Source organism: Photinus pyralis, unplaced genomic scaffold, assembly GCF_008802855.1.
Source record: "Photinus pyralis isolate 1611_PpyrPB1 unplaced genomic scaffold, Ppyr1.3 Ppyr1.4_LG1, whole genome shotgun sequence".
In the NCBI taxonomy this organism is placed as follows: domain Eukaryota; kingdom Metazoa; phylum Arthropoda; class Insecta; order Coleoptera; family Lampyridae; genus Photinus; species Photinus pyralis.
The window spans coordinates 65,923,342-65,947,355 of NW_022170249.1; the positions used below are offsets into that span (position 1 = coordinate 65,923,342).

Consider the following 24,014-nt stretch of genomic DNA (forward strand, 5'->3'; position numbering starts at 1 on the left):
CGACTTGGCAATAATGCAGGAGAATGGCATTTATAACTTGCGTCATCTGTCACAGGCACTTGTCACTTTCGTGCTAGATGCAGTTAAACATCCCTCTCAAAACGTCAAATGTGACAAACGTCAGACCCTCGCGTAAGGTTGCCAGCTCACTTCTACGTGATTGGTTGTAGGTTTGTGACGTATTTAGTCTGAAGCGTTTCAAATTCGGACTAAAAACACAGCTTTTCAATAATTTATTTTGGGGTTATTTTACTCGCAAATAAAAATTGAGGACACACGGGTCTTTTTATTTTTAATGTACTTTGTGGATCAGAAATAAAAAATGAAGGCGGGATGAGCCCATTGGAACAAAAGACAAAGTATGTTCAATCTAATAACTCGCGTTCCATTTCGCGGAGTAGCATGAAATGTTAATTATGCCAATATTCTAAATGCGCAGAAGATGATTGGAAATGACCTTAAAAAATTTACATTCCATGACAAAAGAATTTCAGGATGCTAATTCTTTTACATAAGAATGAATCAGCGAAATGACGAGCGGCGTGCAGAAGATGGTTTACAGTTGCCGATGACGTTACGCTCGGTCTCTTGCAATTTTACAATAATTTGTCACGCCACTCTTTAAAACACACCTCAATTTCTTCCCTAGCTGTAGTATCTTTTAAGACACATACATGACAATTGCTAATTGTAGATTAACATGCAAACTATTTTCTTTTACCTAGTTTTTGTTCATCTAGTTCTTAATGTTTGTGATATTGAGGCGAGAATTATTGAGGTAAATCTATCATAATGTTAATTAAATTAAGTGGGTCGATTAGAAATTTCCTTTTTGAACAATCGCATTTTCATTGTCGCCCTCTTTTACAGGGGACAAACACGAATTTGGTAGACGCTCTTCAGTTTCTACGCGAATACAACAATGAAGGATCGGAGATATGTTTTCGTGTAAATACAGCGCGCTGGAATTACGCCACAAACATGACCGATACTAACAAAAAAAGGATGGTCGACGAACAAAAACACAAAGCCAAATTCGACAAAGTGTCATGGAAGAAAGCGGTAACTTTCAATCGCTCCGTTTTATCGGACCCAACGGCGAAGCGGCAATTGACATTTTTAATCGCGACCAGCAAAGCCAGCCTCAATGATGAAAAATACAATGAGGTTCGCGTCGAGATTTTTGTGACGATTTTTAATCTTAATGTTGTAGATACACCATCTAATCTCCGAAATGAAAGATGTCTATGCCCAAACTCAAATTTGTCCATTTAACAATTTCGACGCGACGTTTTGCAATATTCATCTGGAACCTGACATAACGAGATTAATGGCTCATTCCAGAAACCCCGCGGAATTGTTGCACGTTTGGAAGGAATGGCACGATAACGTAGGGCCACCTTTAAAAAATAAGTTCATGAGGTATACACAGTTGGCTAACCAAGCGGCTAGAATGAGTGGTAAATTTTGTTTTTAAGTCAAATACAGTTACTCCAAACGTAATTTTTTAAGGATTTGCGGATGCTGGTGACCAGATGCGGTACGTTTACGAAGATGACGATTTCGAGCAGGAACTAATGGACAGCTGGAGTCACTTGGAAGAGTTGTACAAGGAACTTTTCACTTACGTTCGCAGGAAGCTCGTTCTAAAATATGGCTCGGAGTTTATCAGAACCGATGGACCAATACCTGTGCACTTATTAGGCGACTTATGGGGACAGGACTGGAGGAATACTTTTGATATTGTCAAACCGTACAGTTGGTCCAAAGATAGCGAAGTGACAGACGAAATGTTAAAACAAGGATTTACGCCGTTAAAGTAATTTTATTAGGGGGCTCGTGAAGTTGTGGGTTCTTGGACGAAAAGAACTAATAATGCTAGTTGATTTTGTGGGAAAAGTAATTCAAATGTTTCCAATAGCACTCTAGTATCATATGAACGTTCAAATTAATGAAGACAATTTAATTCTGGTACAATTGACACGATTTCAAGTTAGGAGCAAAAAAAGTTAGTCAAAATTTAAACAAAATGAAAAAGTGGCAAAAAAGTTTATTCAAGTCGATACTACAACTTCACGAACCTTTTAGTATGTTATGATTCAGTTAAAGTTCGTTAAACTTGATCATAGTCCAGGCCATGGGAGGGCAAAAACGTATTTGGAGCTATGGGAGCCAGAACACAAAATTAGGAAGAAATTCAGTAAATGCGTTAAAATAAATGAAATTGCGGGAACGTGTAAGGGCAATTTTGGAGGAGGAAGTTTTAAAAAATGGAAATTGTGACATTCCTAGTTCATTTGGGGTAATTAAAAGAAAAGGTTCACATTTATAGGCAATGAAGGAAATTATTCTCTCCAAAATGTGTTATGTGACCAAACACTTGAATCAATGGTGAGAAAAAAATGTGAAACATAGAAGCCATTGGTCCACAGGCGACGTTTTATATACAAATTAATCATTAATTAGCTAAAATCATTAAACTAAAATTTATTGCCAAATTAAATTAAATATTAAATTAAACTTTTTGAAAAATGCTTCAATTTGAAAATTACAAAAACAACTGTTTCTGATTTTTTTTAGATATATGAGAGATACGGAGACAATTTGTATATTGTAAAATCGCACTTGAAATTAAGTTCAAATGTCCCAATATTGTAATTGTTGAAACTTGCGAAACTTTAAAAAAGCATTTTATTTTTAAATATTCTCTACAAAACCGAAAAATTTTTTTAATTTTCCGAATTTACGTTTTCAAATTTCAAAATCTTAGGATTCTGATTTGAATTTGAATCTTTGATATGTCCAAGATTCACTTTTTAGAATTTTGAATATACGCAGTGTTTCCAAGATAAGAATTAACAGTATGGGGAAATCAAAAACCATATGAGAGATAGAGTCGGTTATATTAGAAAAAAGTTGCTTAAGTATTTTAGAGCTTATAATAGGTTTTAAAAATTCGAAAATTCCGATGATATTAAAAAAAACGAAATGAAACCATATTCGTTTCTATTTTTATTTTTTTGGCTATTTTAAAAGATCAAAAAACTAATAGCACTTCCTCCTAGACACTGTTTAATTTCCCAACATGGTGCTCACACATTATCACTGTGACGTCTTGTCTTTGAGAACCCATTATCAACTTCATAGTCCTATATGGACCGGGAAAAAATAAATACTTAAATAAATACACATTATTTAAGTCAGAATGAATTGTTATTAAATGTTCAACATTTTAGTGTAGTAGGCGTTGACAAAATTATTTACTAGTGGTTCCTTTAAAAACCTAATAAAAAATCATATTGTGCCATACATAATTGTATTTGCAATAAAAAAAATTCTAATCAATACAGTACAATACCTACAATACAGTGTTTTTTCCGGTCCATACAAAAATATGAAGTTGACGATGGTCTTTCAAAGACGTAACGTCACAGTAAAAATCTGTGAGCACCATCCTGTAGAGTGTAGAGCTTAAAAAGTTCCTATGAGGAAGTGTGATTTTGATATCTTTATGACATACTATCCTGAACTTGGCTCAGTTCAGTCTTTCGCCACGTGGGCTTGATCTTGGGAAGTAGGTCATGGTGAAGCTCAAGGACATTCGCTTTCATCAAAGATCAATGACCCCATTTTTCTCACCAGGTCATTAAAGGCCCATTTTTGTAATGTCATAGGTGTACCTTTCAAAGTAATCAAAGTTCAATGACCTCATTTATGCCATATCTTATTTTCAAGATGAATAGCCCCTTTTTGTGGTGTGATATTTCATTTGATAGGTTATTCAAGACCAATGACCTCCATTTGTTAGCGGTGAGTCTACTTTCAAGGTCATTAGAGAGGTCAATGACTCCATTTTGTGTGGTGCCATATTTCATTTTCAAGGTTATCAAAGTTCAAGGACCTCCACATTTCTCGGTGTCACATTTCATTCTTAAGGTCCACGAATAACAATAATCCCAATCGTGCAGTGTCATATTTCAGTTTCAAAGTTTGACGACCTCCATTTTTGGGGTGTCAAATTTGATTTTCAAGGTTATTTGCAAATATGGGTGACTAACGCGTTTTCTAAAAGATCGTCTCCAAATGATTAATTGTTCACAAGGTTATCACCAAGAGATAACTGCCTTTAAGCTTCACTGCTCCAGAAAAATATCTTGAAAATAAAATATGGTACCAAACAGAATTGTTGGGATCATTGATCCTTGGTAAACTTGAAAATCAAATACAGAGTAAAGTAGGTACAAGATATAAACATACATCAATAAATGTAGATCAAGATTCAAAAAGAGTGAAATTTTAAAATTCATTATTTGAAGGACTCCATTTTCTGGGGTGAACAACCGAGCGGAGTCTACTTTCCACCTGACACTAGGCTTCAACGACCAAATGGTGTGTTGACCTACTCTCCGTCCGACATCTGAAATTAGAGAGAGGTTTAGAAGTCAATTACCTACCGAACAATGTTTTAATTCATTTTCTGAGGTCATTACGTGGCAGCCAAGACCAACAGGGAACGGGTATTTCTAGTCGCCTTGCTGCCAACCAAGGATGTCAAATGATGAGCAACTTCTTCGGGTCTGTCTGACCACTACTTTCCAAAGTAGCTCTTTTTTGGAAGGCTTTCAGCGGAACAATTCAAAGTTTCCCAATATCATGTGATGAGGGAATGTTCCTGAATCTTGGCATGTCTAGCAAGAGAATTTGAGGGCGAATACACCTGATTAAACCCACACCATGGAGAGTGTTAATCCATCAATAGTGCCAACGTTGCAATCAATGTTGTCAAACACAAATTGATTAAAAGCCCCTTTCTGGACAACAAAACCTGGTTTTGCATCGTTGATTGCTGCAATTTCCAGCTTTTGGGCTTCGGGGTACAAGGAACACAGAAGCCCAAAGTGGCAAGATGATGATTATTACGTATCTCGATGCGTACTTTCTGTACAGGAGCGAGGAGAGGTTGCATAATAAAGGTGATAAGAAGCTCTTTGGTCCGACGATCGCAATGGCATTCCCAGTGCAGTAGATTCTCTTTTCATTTCTTCTACTCTCTTAGTCCTCGTCAACAGTAGGCTCTCAAGGAAAGAGGTCAGGGGTCGAGGCAGTGTACCTGGATTCTTCAGGAAGTCATCACTGGATGGGTATGCTTCTGTGCTGATTTAATTCAGAAAAAATGTTGATTGGGAAAAATTAAAAGAGATAGTGTATAATAGCAAATCTGAGATGCTCCATGCTCCATGTTGTTAATCCTCCTCATTGCGAATAACTGGGTTACTCCCAACTAGCAAAAAGTAGGGTTTGAAAGTGGTCAAAAAAATTTATGTTTTTCATGCGGTCATAAATTCTGTCTTGCAAAAATCACAACTGCAATTAGGTTTCAGATCACCAATCCAATTTTCAAAAATTAAGTACCCATTCACCTTTACTCTTGACTATCGTCTGTTTATCATTGGTTCATCCTTTCAGAATTTATCAAATGGCGGAGGAATTTTACCTATCTTTAGGTCTAAAATCGATGCCGCCCGAATTTTGGAAGCAGTCCATATTTGACAAACCCACCGATAGAAAAATACAATGTACAACAAGCGCTTGGGATTTTTGCAATGGTCACGACTTTCGGTGAGTATACGCGAATAATTAAAGTTTTACCTACGCATGCTTTTACAGAATAAAACAATGTACACAAGTCGACATGGAAAGTTTAAGCGTTTCACATCACGAAATGGCCCACATTCAATATTACATGTACTATGCGGAACAACCCTACCTCTATAGAGAAGGTGCGAATCCCGGTAATGAAAAAAAAACAGTTTGTTTTAGGTTTATTTGTAATACAATTCTTCCTATACAGCGTTCCACGAAGGATTGGCGAATGCCATAGTTCTTTCCGTTATCAATCCGACACATCTCCAACAAATCGGTCTAGTACACAACAACACTAGCACTTTCGAAACTAGCATCCAATTCTTATTGCAGATGGCCCTTCGAAAAGTCGCATACGCGCCTTTTGCGTACTTGGTCGATAAGGTTGCACATTAAAATCAATTTAATACTGTCTAATCCACGAGAACTGTTTCAGTGGCGATACAAGGTCTTTCGGGACGGAGTCAGTGGCATGAACTCCGCTTGGTGGAACCTGAGATTACGTTACCAAGGGGTGATTCCACCGGAACCCCGCACCGACCAACACTTAGATCCCGCTGCAAAAAAACATATACCAGCTGACATACCATACATGAATTACTACGTAGCGTTGCTACTAGAATTTCAAATTTTCGAAGCACTATGCATCGCTAAAGGCCATACCGGGCAGTTACACACGTGCGACTTGTACAGATCTCGCGAAGCTGGACGGATTTTAAGGTAAAAATTAATAAACGCAATGCCAAATTAAACAAGTGGGTAATTTAGCGAAGCGATGCAAGTCGGGAAAGCAAGACACTGGAAATACGTTATAAGGATGATAACAAAAGGGAAAAGTGATTCGTTCTCAGTCAAAGCGATCTTGAAATACTTTCAACCTTTACAACAATGGTTGCACGTACAAAATGCAAATGAGGAAATCATCGGATGGAATACGAATGAGGAAGATACGATGCTTTTCCAACCACTCCACTCACGATCAACTGTTATTAAGCAATCACTCTTTCTCACGATGATTGGTGCTGCGCTATTGTTTTAATTAAATTATAAATGACATGTTAAATATTAAAAGTTTATTGGATTTCTTTAATTTCGTTATAATTCTCTTACACTTTACCTTTTATCGGTAGCTTTGTAGCCGCCAGGTAGGGATTGTCGATCTCCCAATTCATGTTCTCCTTCTCCGGACTCTTATTCATTTGGAGATTCTCCTCCTCGTCGCCCGTTTCCATTTTTTCGATCTTACACTCTGATTTTATACGTTTACGAGGCTGTTGATTTTGTATTTGATCCTTTGCGGTATACTCCAGGTCTTCGGGGTCGAATATTTGATCTTGAGGTAGCAAGGCACTTAAGTAGGGCGGATGGGTGGGCTTACAGGCGATTACTAAAATTTTGTCGATTATTTTTTTAAGTCTGCACTGGTTGCATAACGTAATATGGATAGTAAATCAACATGTTTCAATCATTTCCAATGTTGCTTCTGGTTTAACCGGAAATCGATGCAACTTTTGTTTTTCATTTTTTTAAGATACCTACTTGAAAAACGCAATCAAATTGCTGAACGACAACATAAAATATGCATATGGTGGATATACAAAAAATAGGAGACATTCCTGATTCAAAATTTAGAAGCTTATGAAATTTAGCATGCCGTGTGCTGTCAGGATGCGCTGTGTATGTTGTCTTTTTTTTATGATATGTTTTCTTAATGCTAAGGTCATAAATCACCGCGTACTTCACAGTTGGCGGCACTTGCAATTGGAGGCGACATTTTAAACACTTGTAAACAACCCTTAACACTATCGAATGGATCCATAATGGCGGCTCACTTACCAACAGATGTAAACATGTGATGCGCATGCGCGAGACACCATCCGTAACTTTGCAGAGAAGAACTTTCAAAACGATCCTTACTTAAAAAACAGGCCTCGTATGTAGACATATCTTACAGTAGTTTTTATGTAAAAAACGCAATATTGGCCGCCATCTTGGAAAATTTAGTCTTTGAACTTTTGGCAACAAATTAAAAAAATTAAAAATTTACTGAATCAACCTTCTTACTTGTGGAGTGATTTTTTGAATTTTCAGCAGCACCGCCTCTTAGAAGCAAGTCAATTGCTTACGGCAAACATGTCCAAAGGCGGATACGTTGCACGCATGTGTAGAACTACTTTTCTTATTGGCGGCGTGATCTTTCTGTAGATGGGGTTAAAACGTCAAATGCGAATAACTCAAAAAGAGAGTATCCAAAAAAGGTACTCACAAAGAGAAAGCCGTCGATGAGACGCATCCGTCGGTGGGATCAAAGCTTCAAGTGTAAATAACTCAAAAATGCATCCATTGGTGGGGTCAAAACTGCATGTGTTGATATCTCGAAAATGGAGTGTCACAGAAGGGTACTTCCAAAGAGAAAATTATAAAACTAAAAAAATTCTTAATCACCAATATTTGATACTTGGATAAATCCACTGGTAATATCCCCGTATATTAAAAAATTAAAAATATCTCTATTAAACTTATTTAATACAAATTTTATGTAATACCTTCACCCGACATCCCTCCCATCTACAGGGTGTACCTATGGGTGAAAGATTGCGGGTTAACGCATATAGTTAACATTAATTGCTGGGGCATGTTGAAGCAGTCTTAAGGCTATAACCTAAGAATATTTTTAACGAAATTGCAATTGTTATACAGGGCGATTTATATCAACGCTAATTTTTTTAATAGAACCCCCTGTATATTATTGTATATTTCGATTCCTTAATCGATTTTAGTGAGACTTCATGTATTACACTATATCTAAAATGAGTCTTTCAGCCACAAATTGTAATTTTTTCAAAAACTAGATGTCCAGAAAAAATTGAATATCGCAATCACCATTAAACCTAGAAGGCAGCGTTACTAATAATGAAATGTACAATTACAATCAAAAGTAATGAGTTTTTAAAATGTAAATATCAATTTTTTTTATCTTTATATTATCTGGATGCGAGAAACAAGTCTACAGATTTCCTTTAAGGGACTGTCAAAATATTCAGAAGATATTGTTGCACATTCAAGGATTAGATGCAAGTTTCTGAATGGTCCCTTGAATTAAAAACAAGGGAAGGAATTAGGGAGTTTCTACGACATGCACACTAGATCATAATTGTTACCATCCAGTTGATCTACTATCCATGTTATATTACGCCTGTAGCATTACATGGAAAGATATTTGCTTCTTCATTATCGAACAAGTTGTGGATTGGATTTGTTCTGCACAAAAATTTCGTTAACGCCTTCTCCATGTCTTTCTTCTGTATTGCGAATTTCTCTCTAATTGCCTCATAATCGATAACAGGCTGTTTGTGTGTCTAAAAAACCACAATATAAAACACATACAACTGCGCAAAGAGTACCTACCGGTGTACGAATATATGAATGTGGATCGGGAAAGGTGGGTAAATGTTGAAAAATGTAGTTCGGTAGCGGCTGCTTCGTCCCCGCTTGTAACATATTCATCTGCTTTTGAGGTTGCTGTTGTTGAAGCGTCGGCAATGACATAAACTTCCCGTTTTTCACATACTGCTGCAATCCGCTGAAGTCGACACCTGCAAATCTCCTCAGTAAATGCCAAATCAACCGCACTTATACCATACCCATTTCAACAAAACCCAAAATAACATCACCAATTACTGGTTCACAACGGCCCGATAGTTCGCAGTAATTCCGGCTCATTGAACCTATCTCGCATAGAACTGTAAAGTAAGCCGTTAACATTGTATTGGCGGCGTTTATGACAAATATTACAGCACTGCAGCATTTCGGTAAAAGATTCGAGCACATCTCGATCTGCAGAATCAAAACCAGCTTCTAATAAGACTCCAGATATTGCCGAAGATAACATTTTTCTATAGGGGTTGGTCTGTTGCTCCATTATGCTCCTATACTTTATCACTAGCCAAAATGTAAACAGTCTTTGTGTAAGAACTTAATGGTAATGTAAATACATTAATTTGTTAAACGAATGCATGTATTATATTGAGGTAATAAATATACACCCCTCAACAATAAATAAATATTTTAATATTCTTATTTCATAACCTCAATTCAATTTATGATATGGATCGTCGATGTCTGCGTCTCCCATCCCATCATCCATATTCTAGTATACAGGATGCTTCAGTAGTTACTTTTTGCCAAAGTGTTAGCTTTTTCTTTTGTCTAAAAATGTGTATACCGCATTTTGATCAAATTGGTTCTACCGGAACTGAGAGTACACGCAAACATCGAGGTTTGTCCAGATGATGCTTCAAAACGGGTATTTCCGCCAGGAAAGGAGAGAAGGGGGGGGGTTGTAATTTTTTACATCAATGCAATACCTCCGTTATACTAACAAGCCGATAATTAAAAAAAAGCAAAAAGTTACACTAATATAGATGTTTTACATCCTTTCATGCATTACCTATACCCCGCTAGCCAGCAATAGCTTTAAGGGGGGTTCATAGCTCTCCGTTCATCCGTTGCGTTGATCCGTCAAACGGATACTACGTTTTGTTAAGGTTCATAGCAATCCGCCCACATTGTACATTTGCAACGTATAACCATAACCTAAATTTTATTTTGTACTGTACCCTCCGTGATTTTCAGTATGAAAAAATGGTACGAAAATAAGAACACGTTGCTATCTGAATATCACCGTGAAGAACGAATAGGCGAACACTGTTAACGTACCAAACATAACCTCACTCTTGTTAAAAACGGACCAACGGAAACGTAAATGTTCAACTTCAACCAACTTTTCCGTCGTAAACGGACGACGTACGATTTAAAAATTTGCTGCCTTCTGATTGGCTAACGGACAAACGGAAACGTATGAACGGAGAGCTATGAACTTACCTTAAGCATAGAGTATTTATTTACTCTATGCTTTTTTTGAGGCACGAAAAAAAAATTTTCTCTGATCGACCCGGAAAAAAAATTTTCTTATAGAATGGGGCCTGTAGAATCCATAATTTCAAACAGTTCCAAGATTGGGCTACTAGTTCAAAAGTTACAGCCCTTTGAATTTTCTTTCGAAAGTGGTTTCTAGTCTATTACTTTTTATTGAGAAGTCTAATCGAAAAAGTACGAATTGTTTTGGATTCTACACCTCAAAATTAATAAGAAAAATTGTTTTCCCGAGAAATTTTGGTGTAGTCGATTTTTGGTAAAAAAGGAAGGTTGTACACTGCCTTTTTTTGAGGCACGAAAAAAAAATTGTCTCAGATCAACCCGGAAAAAAAATTTTCTTATAGAATGTGGCCTGTAGAATCCGTAATTTCAAACAGTTCCAAGATTGGGCTACTAGTTCAAAAGTTACAGTCCTTTGAATTTTCTTTCGAAAGTGGTTTCTAGTCTATAACTTTTAATTGAGAAGTTTAATCGAAAAAGTACGAATTGTTTTGGATTCTACGCCCCAAAATTAATAAGAAAAAGTGTTTTCCCGAGAAATTTTGGCGTAGTCGATTTTTGGTAAAAAGGGAAGGCTGTACACTGCCTTTTTTATATTATTTACTTTATGGCTTTAGTCAAGAGCAAGGTCTCAAAAGTGACGTACAGCAATCTATCTTTCCTATGTTAAATTGACAAGAATAGAGCAATATTCGAGCTGCAGTACCAAATTTAGAAATGAAATTGGGCAAATTGAAAAGCTTGCAGCAAGCCCATTTTAAGTATTTTCAAATCACTGTGTAACAGATTATTAAATAAGGAGTAGTTATACCATTCTATTTAAAATATTATACCAACTTTAAATAAGTATTTCAATAGTATATTATTTAATCCACGTTTAAGAACTCAATCATTACACCCCATTTCGAGTTATAGAGAAAATGGATACCCAACGAGTATATTATTTATTAAGGACAAAAATGTTGGGCAAGTATGTAGCAAGGGTAAGTTATGTTTAAGTTAAAGACCTTTTTCAAATACTTATTTTTCTTTTTACATATTGTTCTTTTTTTTAAGTTATCATACAATAATCAATTACATTTTAAAAAATTATCCAAACACAGTTATAATTAAATATATTTAATATAAATATCTTACACTCGAATACATGCTAGTTCTATGAATCGTAAGTACTGATGAAAGTACTGTATGGAACTAGTCTATAAAAGACATACAGTTTATTAAATACAGTTTGAGAACTAGGTTCATTTCTTGCATAAATGCACTTCATTTAACGTAAGACATAAATTCAATACTTCAGTAATATCGATCAACTCAGTTTTGAGCACTGTTCAGTTGTGTTAAGTTCATCATTTGAAGAAAAAAAAAAGAAATAATTTAATAAGTACTAACGCTAATACTAAAGTAATTCAGCTAAGCGGCGTAACATAAAAAAATGTTAAAACGTTAGCAAAATTCAAAGTCTACAAAACGTGACAGTACTGCTGTCGGTAAGCTGGTCGCTGCTTTAATACAAAATTTACAATTTATTCAATACGGCGGTATCTCTCTTTCAAGTTTAATACCGTAGCCATTCTTAATTCACAACGTAAAGAAAACTAGTTCACGGCATCATTATACGAACAAATTAGCTATTAGACACACAATCAATAAATAAGATTAAATAATGCTAAAACAATTCGGTAAAAAATAGACTATCAAAAATACACTTAATTTACAAAAGCAACAACAACGATCCATATTCTTCCATCAATTTTATCATTTATTATCGAGAGAAAACGTCGCATGATTTCGGGTAATCACAACCTTAAAACGTGATGGCGAAATATGGATCAACAGATATTGTTTTAGAGAGTGAAATCACAAGTACAATGGGTCATGAAGATTTTTGTTATGATCAGCTTTTATAAAAGTTTCAGTTCAGTTCAAAAACAAAAACAGATTAAAATCAATAGTAAACCTGATGACAACTACCAGGTAGCCTCCTAAGTTTGTCAAAAAATTGGAATTTTTATTCCCTATTAAGCACGTTAAAAAGATTTAAACAAATAACATCACATTTGTCACAAACTAAATCACCATAATTTATTATTAATCAGTACATTATTTTCGTAAAATGTTTGTACATTAAAGTCCTCCGTACACCTTCGAGTCTTTTTTTAAATTAAACTAGTTACTGGTTTCTGGCGGTCTGCCTCTGCGGTTGTAGGGCCTTATCGGATACAACAAACCTCAACTATGCGACAGACAGAGTTCGTTCCACCGCGATTCAAAGAATTGTCGCATGCAATGACCCGCTTTTCCTACCGGACTGTCGTCTTCGTTGAACGTCTCGCAATTGTTGAATATTTGCCGAACGTCTGCGCAAAATTCGTCCCTGGATTTATACCTAAAGGAGCTTCATTGCATTAAGGTAAATTTGAAAAGGGAAATTAGACAAGTGTGCATGTTAGAACAAGGTCAAGCAATATTTCCCCAGACAGACTGTTAATTTTTTGAAAAATCTCTTCTTCCTTAAGAATGATATATTATTTTCATGTTTTGTATTGCTTTTAATTCCGGCCAAAAAGTGAACCAAACAATACAGAGTGATTATATAGGGTGGCTCTTAAAAATGGAGCCAAAGCTCTCATGCTGATACCGTTTGAGATATATTTTGAGGTTAAACAATTTTTTTTGACAAAAATTCGATTGTCATAAAATCATGGCCGACTTCTAAAAAGAAAATCTGAAAGAAATGGTATCAATTCAATGAAATGGGACTAACTCAGAAACTGGTCAAGATAGATAAAGGAACATGTAATATCAAAATATGTCAATTTTGATTGTCTATTAAATGCAATAGTAAGAGAATAGCCATGTCAATTAAAAAAACTGACATTAACTCTTTGAAATTCCTTAAATTTGGATCCCCTATAGATGCGGTCGTATGCAACTTTTTTTAATGTACACTAAAACAACGCCTTATTTATTCTGTATGTACTTGTTAAAATGGGTTGCCATAACTCCACCCGTTTTCAAGTAATCAATTTTCAAGGTATCATCTGCATCTGCCATTTTTTTTCCATAAGGTCAAAATAACTGAAAAACCATAAATTCTAGATATCGACATGGGGGGTATTAAAAGAACTGAAATTTCACGTAGAATCCAAAAATGCAATAAAAAAATAGGGGTTGTCATTTAAAATAACAAAGTTACTAGCTACTTCCGGAAATACCGCCATTTTGAAAATATTTGACATCGATTCGGCTTTCAAAGTAACTCCTAAGTTCAAATTTTCACAAACATACCCATTCCACTTTCCCAGAAACTCCCAAAAAAAACACCCTGTATACCTGTTTGAAACTGACCTTGGGTCCTTGGTAATCTGTGATTTTCAGGTAGAACCCTCAGATGAAATTGTATGAATTCTCGTGCAATGGTTAAATTTGTGTTGTTCCTTGTTCACATTTATGTCTATAGGTACCATGGTCCAGAAGAACCTACCTTATTATTAGTTTACCCCAGCAAAATTCCGAATTGCACCCAACCTTGCATTTAACATGTCTGCTTGTGCTTTACTTCGCATAACTAAGTTGATGAAGATCGATACTTACTGTACATCTTGCAGGCGCTTCTTAATCGAAGATAGGTCCATAGGATTTTTAATAATTTTTTTATACGTCGGAAATTGTTTCGTGTTCACTGGCAAAAGGAAGGGCCAAGCGTCATCGTGGCACTCGAGATCCTCCAAAATCACTTTGCAAGGCGCTAATTCTTTAATTAACTTCTTCGACACTCTCTCTTTGCGATTACCTAGCATGGACGGAGAACTAGCGTTACTTAAACTATTGAGATCATTTATCGGTTGTTGATCGTCATTTGTAGTTGCCGAACTGTGAGAGGGTGCAGGACTAAAGAAAACCGATTAGATAGATAGGAAACTGTGAATGGGATACGTATGAAATCCTTTTGTAAATTTCATACGTATTGCTCTCCTAAGGTTTTGTAAGATACCCACCTAGCAGGCGGGTGATCTGAAGATTCGCTGTCTCTCGCTTTAGGTGTATTACTCTTGCGAACCGCCCGTTTTTGGGGTTTCTTCGAAATGCAATTCACACAATACCATTTTCCTCGGGGCGCCTTGTTAAGCGCCGGCCTTAAGCAGTCTGTGTGATACGCTCTGGGGCAAACCTCACAAAGTAACAAACGTGTACTCGTTGCGGATTGTTTTTTACCGCAAACTATACAATTACGTTCTCCAGTTGCTTTGTTCATACACTCGTGACAATACCTGCAAATGTGCCTAAATAGCTTCGGTCCAAAAGTGAATTTAGTTCACGTACCAGTCACCTTCAGGAATATTATCCATTTTTGGTTTGAAACAGTATGTATGATAACCTTTATCGCAACCGTCGCACAGTAACAACTTGTCCTCATTGTCCCCATTGTGGCAAAATTGACAATTCTGCAATGTAACAAGACAGCCATAGAAGATTAGTGGTTTCGATAGTCGAAATTATAATTATATAATAAAGCCTAATGTCATTAGTAGCACAGCCACAAAACAAAAACTAAATGAAATCGTTAAAGTTAAGAGATGAAAAGCATTTAAATGTAATTGAGTGGACTCAAGAAAAAGACAACCTTTCAAATTAAACCAAATGTTAATAATGTTAGTGTAGAGAAAAGAAAAAAAAAGCTTTTCTTAAGCCCAAAGTAGCGTAAGAAAAATAAACCATAAAAAGCGCAAGCACCCACACTGAGCTTGGTGTTATAATTGCGAGCTCTCTGTTTAGTAAGAACATGAGAGTGGCTCACAGCTTTCATTATACTCTTGTCCCATGCGATGGATGCCTCCAAGGTATAAAGGCACATTGCCAATTGAGCAGATGTGTGTGCTCTAGTCACGGCATCGCGCCACACCACTAATCCTTTGGGAACGTCATCTGCTATTGGTAGTTGAGCAGGAGGCGGGCCGCCTGAAGCTTCTTGAGCAATAGCTGCTAAATTTGGATCACCGGTACTGAAATAAATATGTCTAAATTACTATCACCAAACATTGTAGGTCCAAGTACTGATCTATGTAGTCATTATTTTGGGACATATTTGGGATATATTTCAACTCAATGCTGTTACCAATTAGGGATGTTTGGTATGCAATAATGAGTTATTCAGTTGCCCTCAGGTCTCCCTTAATTAAGGTATGCTGTTACAGAATAAACCTCTTGTTATCCATCCACCTCCTAAAGAACTAACGGTATTGTAAATATTTATTTCATTAAGATTAACCAAAATTTCGAACATTTGGGTTCAGGGCTGTAATCTTAGTAAAAAATCCTAAATAAAAAACCAAAGAATGCCAGACAGTAAACTAAACAAGTGCCATAAATTTATGATTTACTGCAAATGTACTCCTTATTTCGTAGTAAAATAAGATTATTTAAAAAGACTAGTTCATCTTTTTCAAAATTCGCCTTTTTAATTAATATTATTTTTGACACTTGCTTACTTTCTGGCATTCTTTTGTTTTTTATTATCACGGTCGAAACCAGTTTATAAACATGTAATTAATTAATGTGTAACTACTTTTGTGAAAAATATTGAATAACCTAAAAACGAGGTAGGCACAGGACACCCCTTATAAAAATTGAATACCACACAAAAGACTATTGAATAGAGAAATAATAGTGGTAGTTGCATTTGAAAAAAAATAGTTGACACTTTGAAATTTGGAAATTTTACTATTTTTTGTGAACACCCTGTATCACCAAATCCAACTTGGCTACGATTTATCAAAGCGGGGCTTGCTTAAGGTTTGGATTTAGAGAATATAGGCAACTGGTGATGCACATGTAATTCAATGGGGTGTGCATTGCCTCTGAACTTCATTCACCATTTCATAAGCAAGGGGTGTATATGATCGGAAAAATATGTATTAGGTAGATAGATGTACAGAGCATAGTTTCCATACAATATAAACTGATATTTTGTCCATTAATATATGTTTATAAAATCTAGAAAACATGCGTCAAAAGAGTTCATAGTTCAGGAATTAATTGCAAAAATTAGCGAGCATTTTAAGCAATACGACTGTATGGGATCGGTAGCGTGAATACTTATCTATATTTTGGCAATTCATGTGAAGCTCAAAAGTTTTCATAATAAAAGTGGTGAATGAAGTTCTGAAAAATGGGCATGTAAACTGGCGAAATGGAAATAAACTACGCAGCTGTGACTAATATCGCGGTCAACAGTGTAGCTTCTTTCTCACAGAGGGTGCCACCAAGAGTTTTATAAAGTCAGTAAAAATACGATAAAGACATATGAAATAAGCGCTTTTATCTTGCGATGGAGTTGTTCTTACTTTTTAACTAGACTAGTACTGTGTAATGGGGATAATAAAAGACAAAAATTTACGAGCAAAAAAAACTAGCAGGCTATGTAAGTTGCCTATGTTAAATCATTTAGCGATTCTCTTTCCAGGTTGAACAGAGCGTGTAATAGTAGAATTTGCCGACAGCGAAAAAAAAAGCGTTCACTGGTATATTTTTATTTTGTCAACTCCTTGCTTCGATATTTATTTGGTTTCCCTTTCCTATTCATTGCAAACGGTGTACCCTCTACCTACCGTTGTATGAAATAAATAATAGAAATGGGGATAGATAACATTCCTTTACAACAAATATCAAAATTTTATGTAATTTTTAGAACAAAGGGTTGTTGTATATTGTTGTTGATGTCTGGCAAGCGGCGACCTTGTGTGGGTGTTTATTTGTAAGTGCTATGACATACTATGCTGGAAACCGCATGTGGCAAACCGCATATGCCGGAAAATGAAAAACCGCGTCATGTATAATTAAATGCATAAAGACATACTAGGTGCGTTTTGCGGTCGCCGCATATAAATGCGGTTTGCTGCCGCAACTTGTCGGCGGGAATGCGGTTGCGGTAAGTGAGAGAACACAAAGAAACAGATATTCGATGACATACTAGCCACAACGTTTCTGCCGGCAAGTAGTAGTGCCTTCAAAAATGTCTGAAAACCACCATAACTTCTGATATCTGCGTAAAAAGTATTAAAATTATCGGGATGTAGTCGATGATATGGGTGCACGGAACCTCCTCCTTGGGTTGCCGAGTAACCCTTCTGCTTCGGCTGCACATACAGCTACCACATTAAGAAAATGTTTGTATGCGTCCATTCTCCCCGAAAATTATTCAATAACTGCAGTAGCAAGGGACTATTTTCTGCGCCGGCATGCGGTTCCCATAAATGCCATAAAATGAAAAATGCGGGAACCGCTCAAATTTGCGGCTGCGATTTACCGCATGCGGTTTCCAGCATAGTATGTCATAGCACTAATGCGATTTGCTTGACCGTCTTCCTTATTCTTTATCTTTGCTTATTGCAGATTAAAATACCGTAAATTTATAATCCATACCTTGTTGCAAATTAAATTTTTTGAACTTCAATAGTATCATTGAATAAAGCTCTTTATTCAATGATAGTACCTATTATATATTAGTATTAGTTTAGTGTAATGTATAATAATTGACCTATACAGGGTGATTCAAATTCGAGGGCCACCATGGTGATCTCGGGAACTGTAAGAGATAGGTAGAGGTAGTTTACATTTGACAAAGTTGTGTATTTTTGATGCTTAACAAAATGCAGTTTTGAAACTCAAAAAATTCCGACTACTTTCGGAGAAAAACCAAATTTTGCAAAATCGTTTTTATTTTTTACTGAAGTTATTAAAAAAGATATTTCAAAATAAATGACACATTATTATGACCACTTTTTTCCCTCTACAAGATGCTACTTTTAAATTTTAAGTTTGACGTTTCGTCTCCAGGCAACCATCTTTGTTTTTTCTTATGGAAGCAATTTTGAATTTTTGTGTCATTTGATAAAGAATTTTTTTCTGATTTCAAAAATATAAAACATCATCTATTTTTAATAAGAAATAACGCTATTAATTCCTAAAAACGCAAGAAACTACTTACGTACGTTACTTAAGACAAAGTTTACTAGGCAAAAAAAGATATTTTACAAACATTAAAAAAATGAATGTGTACATTTTTGAAATCAGAAAAAAATTCTCTATCAAATGACCCAAAAAGTAAAAATTACTTCCATAAGAAAAAACAAAGTTGATGATAGTTAACCGGAGACGAAATATCGGATTTAAAATTTTACACTAGCATCTTGTAGAGTGAAAAAAGTAGCCATAATAATGTGTCAGTTTCAAAACTGCATTTTGTTAAGCATCAAAATACACAACTTTGCCAAATTTAAACTACCTACCTATCCTAACTCTTACAGTTCCCGAGATCAGAGATACCCATGGTGGCCCTCGAATTTGAATCAGCCTGTATGTTACTAATTTACAAAAGACCATCCCTCGAATTTAAGACATGGGGAAGAGAGATACAAATGTATATTTAGGTATAAACGGCTAAAAAATTTTAAAAAAATCAGTATACCGTAGGTCCCCGGATTGACTTTACAACAAGAAAAACTTACTATACTTTTTGACAAAAATGCATTCTCTATAAAAGCTTTTGATTGTTCTAATTCGAACTTTCCCCACCGTTTCAGAGAAAAATACAAAAAAAACGAAAGTATGGTTGAACATTTTCAAAGTCCTAAAAGTCAAAACGCGTCTCTACTGTAATAACATTTCGTTAGTTACAACGTCATCGTTACCTGTTATTTGAATAGGCACTAGGATCGTTATAACTTATAAACAAACACACTTCGTAATGACATTGAATAAAAACCTCTTTATTCAATGGTAACAATGAAAAAGAATTGAATTTCCAAAGGTGTTTTCTTTGAAATGTCGGCGTTTTACCGTTAAGTGAAGGAATCAAGAGTTTTACTGAGGGCCCTTCCAAACAAAAAGCCCCTGTCGCCACTTGTGAACCAATTTTACGATCTTAATTTTGAAAGTCCCCCATGCCAATAATTACGCGATTTTTACTTCATACGTTACGTTACAAGCGGTTCATTATTCTCCTCAAGTTATGTGCGGCAGAGAGCTTATTATAATTTTGTTAACCTAGCAGTCTGTAAGGAGCCGTGAACGACCTTGCGTTTGTGTTTTGTATCTTCTTGTCGCGTGGTTATGCAAATCAAATTGCATTTTTTTGAAAGATCCCTCTGTGTTATTTGGGGCCCACTTAAAGAAAGTATAATGATTTAAATATTTGTATAGAAAACTGCTGTAGTTACGCTATTCATTATTAGGTACCAGCACAGTCTAACAAAAAAAACTTTGTCCTTTACTATGGGTACCTACTTCTCTTTTCAGGCAATCCCAGCCTTAAAGGAAATTATTTGGAAAAAAATTAATAATTTGGTAACATTGACAAAAAACCAAAAAGTGAATAGGTTTCCATACAGAGATTAAAAATGACATCGAAACAACTAAAAATATATGGGGTGTTCTATTTAAAAAATCACGCCGTAAAAATGAGACACCCTGTACATTCAAAAATAATTTCTGTAGATGCGCGACCATCTATGGTTGACATTTGCACAAAAGGTTTTATTATATTTTTTACCAGGTATGAGCTAGGAAAGACAGACGCACTGTTGCTGGACCCAGATTCGATTCCCGGTCGATGCAGATTTTTTAAAATTGATATATGTACATACTTTGCATTTATACATTTTGCCAGACTAATGCTGATCGTTGACGTAGGAAGTCACACAGGACCGTAGTCATGCTCACACTACTATGGCATATGTAATAGAAATATGGGTTCACTCTCCATATGCCAAAGTAATACTTCAAGAAGAAAAACGAGCTATCAGAAGTCTAGAGGGCCAAACCTCCTGTAAGCTGTTTCTGACAAAATACAGTATAATCAGCTTCATATATCCTCCTGATAATCCTTTCCATTCATAATGGTGTCAGTACCCTTCCTTCCAAAATACTTCAACATTGCTATCCTATGAGAAATCCCACCTACTTATTCCCCATAAATTTAGACGTTTGCTACATGAGCAAGAAATATAGGTAGCTCTACAATATCTGCCCAGTTTCCTGGAAAGAGAAACCTGCGTGTGGTCTAAGAAGACATCTCAGAAGCCATCTTCTAAAGAACTCAGTATACCACTATAAAGACTTCTTAAATATGTCTTTCAATGAATTTCATTCACCTTCTCTCACCTTATGACACCGATATGTACCGGGTGACCCAATAAGACTGTTCCTCGGCCATATCTCGAGAACCGTTCGTTGGATGACTTAGACGGAAAAAAAATTATTGGGTAAACCGGTCATGAAGAATCGCTGAAAAATATTTTCACGTTCTAAAAATGACCACCAGAGGGCGTAACTGCCATCTTAAATTTTAAAATTGCATTTTCTTTAAATTTCGCATAATAAACTAAACATTTTTTTTCACATTTTTAAAGAGAACCAGTTTATCTATCATTTTCGTAAAAACAAAGTGTAGGGTCCTTTTCCAAACAACCTTTCGCGCCATCGACAAATACCGGAAATACGTCAAATAAGATACAATTTAAGCATTTTTATCAATTAACTAATTAATTTCATTTTCTCAATATTTGAGGTAAGGAACAAGATTTTGAAAAACGGTTTTCACTGGCCTCTTTGGATGTTATTTGGCTACTTTTTCATAAAGAAATAGTCATATCATTCCATTGGGTTTTTTTTATTTTTTTAGGGTTTTGGGTCAAAACTAGCCCCCTGTTGGAGGATTCGACTAAATTAACTGTATTTTGGTTGATTCTCATTGCCCAAGGAATGCTCTTTTCAACCATACCATTGTTAAAATCGGTCAAACGGTTAAGAAGATAAAGCAGGTTATTGCAAAAACAATTGAACGCCCCACACCATATTTGTTTTTGAAATAACTTGAGTTTTTGTTTTTACGAAAATGATAGATAAACTGGTTCTCTTTGAAAATGTGAAAAAAGAATGTTTAGTTTATTATGCGAAATTTAAAGAAAATACCATTTTAAAATTTAAGATGGCAGTTATGCCCTCTGGTGGTCATTTTTAGAACTTGAAAATATTTTCCAACGATTCTTCATAACCGATTTACCCAATAATTCTTTTTACCCCTAAGTCATACGATGAACGGTTCCCGAGATATGGCCGAGGAACAGTCTTATTGGGTCATCCGGTACATAATCTCTAAATAAATTGAAATTAAAAATTGAAAAAAATTACAAGGGAAATTAAATTCTCAAGGGAGATAAGGGAGGTTTTCAATAGCTCTTTGTTGTTGTTTAACCGTTTTTTTAATAAAATTTCAAAGCACTCATTTCTTGCGTTTTTTTAATGCTGGTTTCTGGTTTTGATTTTTGAGTTGCGCAGTCGTTAATTCGTTGAAATCGGGTTATTACAATTGTGAAAAGAAATCTGCTCACCTAACACCTAGTGGAGGTTTCAAGTAGCGCCGTTCGATTGCAGATTCCAATGAGATCAATCTATCTTTTGCCAGCTCTACTAATTGACCCATGGGTAAATCGGGACTTTCTCTAGAAGGTAGTCTCCAACCTTTCACTTGCATGCTAGCGTTCGCCACCTTATCTTCTAGCGCTTCCACCTAGAAAGCAAATTGATAAAACACGAGGACAATGTAAACAATTTTACCTGTTCAAACAAGAATGTATCGACTCGGTGTGCGACAGATTGGCTCCAACAACCCGGTTCGTCGGGTTGTGGTGCATCTCCCGAAGTCATTTTGACCTCCTCATTGTTTAGGCCTAGTTCTGTCGCCTCCTTCTGACCTTCATCAATGTGCAGCTTCCCCTGATTCTCATACATACATTGCATTGTATTCAAGAAAGTTCTCTTGAGCTCACGTTCTCTAGCACCGCGCACGTGCAAGCTCTCTATCACGCCCTTTAGTGTTTCAGTATCCTTAATCCGCCACCAACCATAACGTTGTTCGGGTGGAATTTTCTTCCTGTCGCACGATTTAGGCAAACCGTGCTTCTTAATATACTCCATTTGGACGCTTTCCTCGGCCGTCATCTGCAAAGGTCCGGGACTATCACACGAGTTCATCAGGTACATGGAGGAGTTGCTCGGCGGCGGAAAGACAGGAATTTTCAATTCGGTCATATTTTCACGAGAGCACGCGCCGACGCCGGTATCCCATCGATTGCCCTGCGTTAAATGGGAACCTTCGCAAGTTACGCAGTCTTTAGATAAAATACTGAACCACTTCGCTTCCATTTCGGATTTAATATCGTCAGCCTCCTGCTTGTAATCGATTTTATCCGACTTTAACTCATTTAAAATCTCATTTTTAAGTTCCTCCTTAACTTCCGCTTTTACCTCAAGTTTCAACTCCTCCTCGGTTTTGTTCTCGCGTTCCATGCACTCACCCAGTTTCTCAAAGATGTTAAACTTTTTGATCGAGTGTTGCTGCTCGTCTTCCGAACCAAATTTGCTTTTCTCTAAATGGTTTTGAGATTCCTGTTTGTGGTTATTTAAATCTAGATTGTAAGAAGGTCTCACGTTATCACAAAAATTAGTACCGCAATTTTTACCCTGGTTAAAATCAACGTTTCTATCTAAACTTTGTACAATTTTTTCTACACTTTTCCTTAGTTCATCTAAGCTTTGCTCGCACGAATCCGTCACGTCCCCATTCTCGACGACATTTAACCTATTCGGAGTTTTCCTATGTTCATTTTGGTTCGGTTTCTCCACATTTTCGCTAAACACCTCTGTATCGGACTGTTCGCCCACAATGTTACACACTTCTTTGTCCTCGTCGTGCACATCGTGATCCTCCGTCACGACGCTCTTAATGTCTTCGATGCTGGTAATCTGGTTTTCTGGGGTTGCGTCGTATATCTCTTGTTGTTTTAGCACCTCCGGATCGCTCGATTCGATTGCCTCAACGTAAACGCCTCCCCCCTTCGGTAATGACCAATATCGCCTCCAGTAGCGATCTTGACCGTAGCAAGTCGCACGTAACTGATGTGAGGCGTGGTTCAAGCATTGAAGTTGAGTTTCGGATTGTTTCACAAATTTCTCCAACTTCTTTCCCAACTCTTCTCCCGATAGTTTGTTGTCTTCTTCCTAATTTTGGAATTTAGATATTTTTTAAAAAAAAAGAGGGATAAAAAAAAATTAATGGTCAAACTCGAAATATACAGGGTGTTTTTTTGGGAGCTTTAGTTAAAAGTTTCTGAGAAAGTAAAATACGTAGGTGTTTGAAAATTTGTACTTAGGAGTTACCCTGAAGGCCGAATCTATGTAAAATATTTTCAAAATGGCCGCACTTCCGGAAACACCGGAAGTAGATAGTAACTTCGTTATTTTAAATGGCAACCCCTATTTTGTTATTGCATTTTTGGATTCTACGTGAAATTTCACTTCTTTTGATACCCATATGTCGATATCTACCATTTATGGTTTTTAAGTTATTTTGACTTTAAGAAAAAAAATGG

General features: G+C 36.1%; 3 protein-coding genes and 1 long non-coding RNA gene across 4 annotated transcripts in view; 1 reads left to right on the forward strand and 3 right to left on the reverse strand.

The window, feature by feature from the left end:
* The first annotated feature begins 458 nt into the window (after window positions 1-458).
* Window positions 459-6,733, forward strand: LOC116158950 (angiotensin-converting enzyme-like). The gene is made up of 9 exons (XM_031471830.1): window positions 459-778; window positions 871-1,167; window positions 1,214-1,460; window positions 1,513-1,819; window positions 5,467-5,619; window positions 5,668-5,792; window positions 5,852-6,027; window positions 6,080-6,363; window positions 6,412-6,733. Exons 1-9 carry the CDS (start codon window positions 701-703, stop codon window positions 6,680-6,682), a joined length of 1,938 nt encoding a protein of 645 aa, XP_031327690.1. The 5' UTR covers window positions 459-700; the 3' UTR covers window positions 6,683-6,733.
* Window positions 6,702-9,766, reverse strand: LOC116158952 (transcription initiation factor TFIID subunit 8-like). Its single transcript, XM_031471833.1, is given in 4 exon segments — window positions 6,702-7,030; window positions 8,852-9,002; window positions 9,052-9,386; window positions 9,439-9,766. Coding segments are annotated over 4 exon segments (894 nt in total). The 5' UTR covers window positions 9,566-9,766; the 3' UTR covers window positions 6,702-6,749.
* LOC116158955 lies at window positions 7,340-8,833 on the reverse strand. The gene is made up of 2 exons (XR_004142865.1): window positions 7,910-8,833; window positions 7,340-7,842 (listed from the first exon to the last, which is right to left on the reverse strand). It is a non-coding gene; the product is annotated as an uncharacterized LOC116158955 (long non-coding RNA).
* A 1,918-nt stretch (window positions 9,767-11,684) lies between the features above and the next one.
* The window catches only part of LOC116166072 (bromodomain adjacent to zinc finger domain protein 2B), a 29,859-nt gene continuing 17,529 nt past the window's right edge, over window positions 11,685-24,014 (reverse strand). The window contains exons 17-23 of the mRNA XM_031480907.1: window positions 22,201-23,643; window positions 21,975-22,153; window positions 15,323-15,587; window positions 14,908-15,029; window positions 14,583-14,855; window positions 14,179-14,475; window positions 11,685-12,970 (exon numbers count right to left, since the gene is read on the reverse strand). Coding sequence (XP_031336767.1) covers window positions 12,814-12,970; window positions 14,179-14,475; window positions 14,583-14,855; window positions 14,908-15,029; window positions 15,323-15,587; window positions 21,975-22,153; window positions 22,201-23,643 — 2,736 coding nt within the window. The 3' untranslated portion in view covers window positions 11,685-12,813. The remainder of the gene's footprint in view (window positions 12,971-14,178; window positions 14,476-14,582; window positions 14,856-14,907; window positions 15,030-15,322; window positions 15,588-21,974; window positions 22,154-22,200; window positions 23,644-24,014) is intronic.

Coding starts and splice junctions, on each gene's coding strand:
- LOC116158950 (XM_031471830.1), top strand. CDS start 701: ATGCAAACTATTTTCTTTTACCTAGTTTTTGTTCATCTAGTTCTTAAT. Junction 1,820..5,466: donor CAAGGATTTACGCCGTTAAA/GTAATTTTATTA, acceptor TCATCCTTTCAG/AATTTATCAAATGGCGGAGG. Junction 5,620..5,667: donor TGCAATGGTCACGACTTTCG/GTGAGTATACGC, acceptor ATGCTTTTACAG/AATAAAACAATGTACACAAG.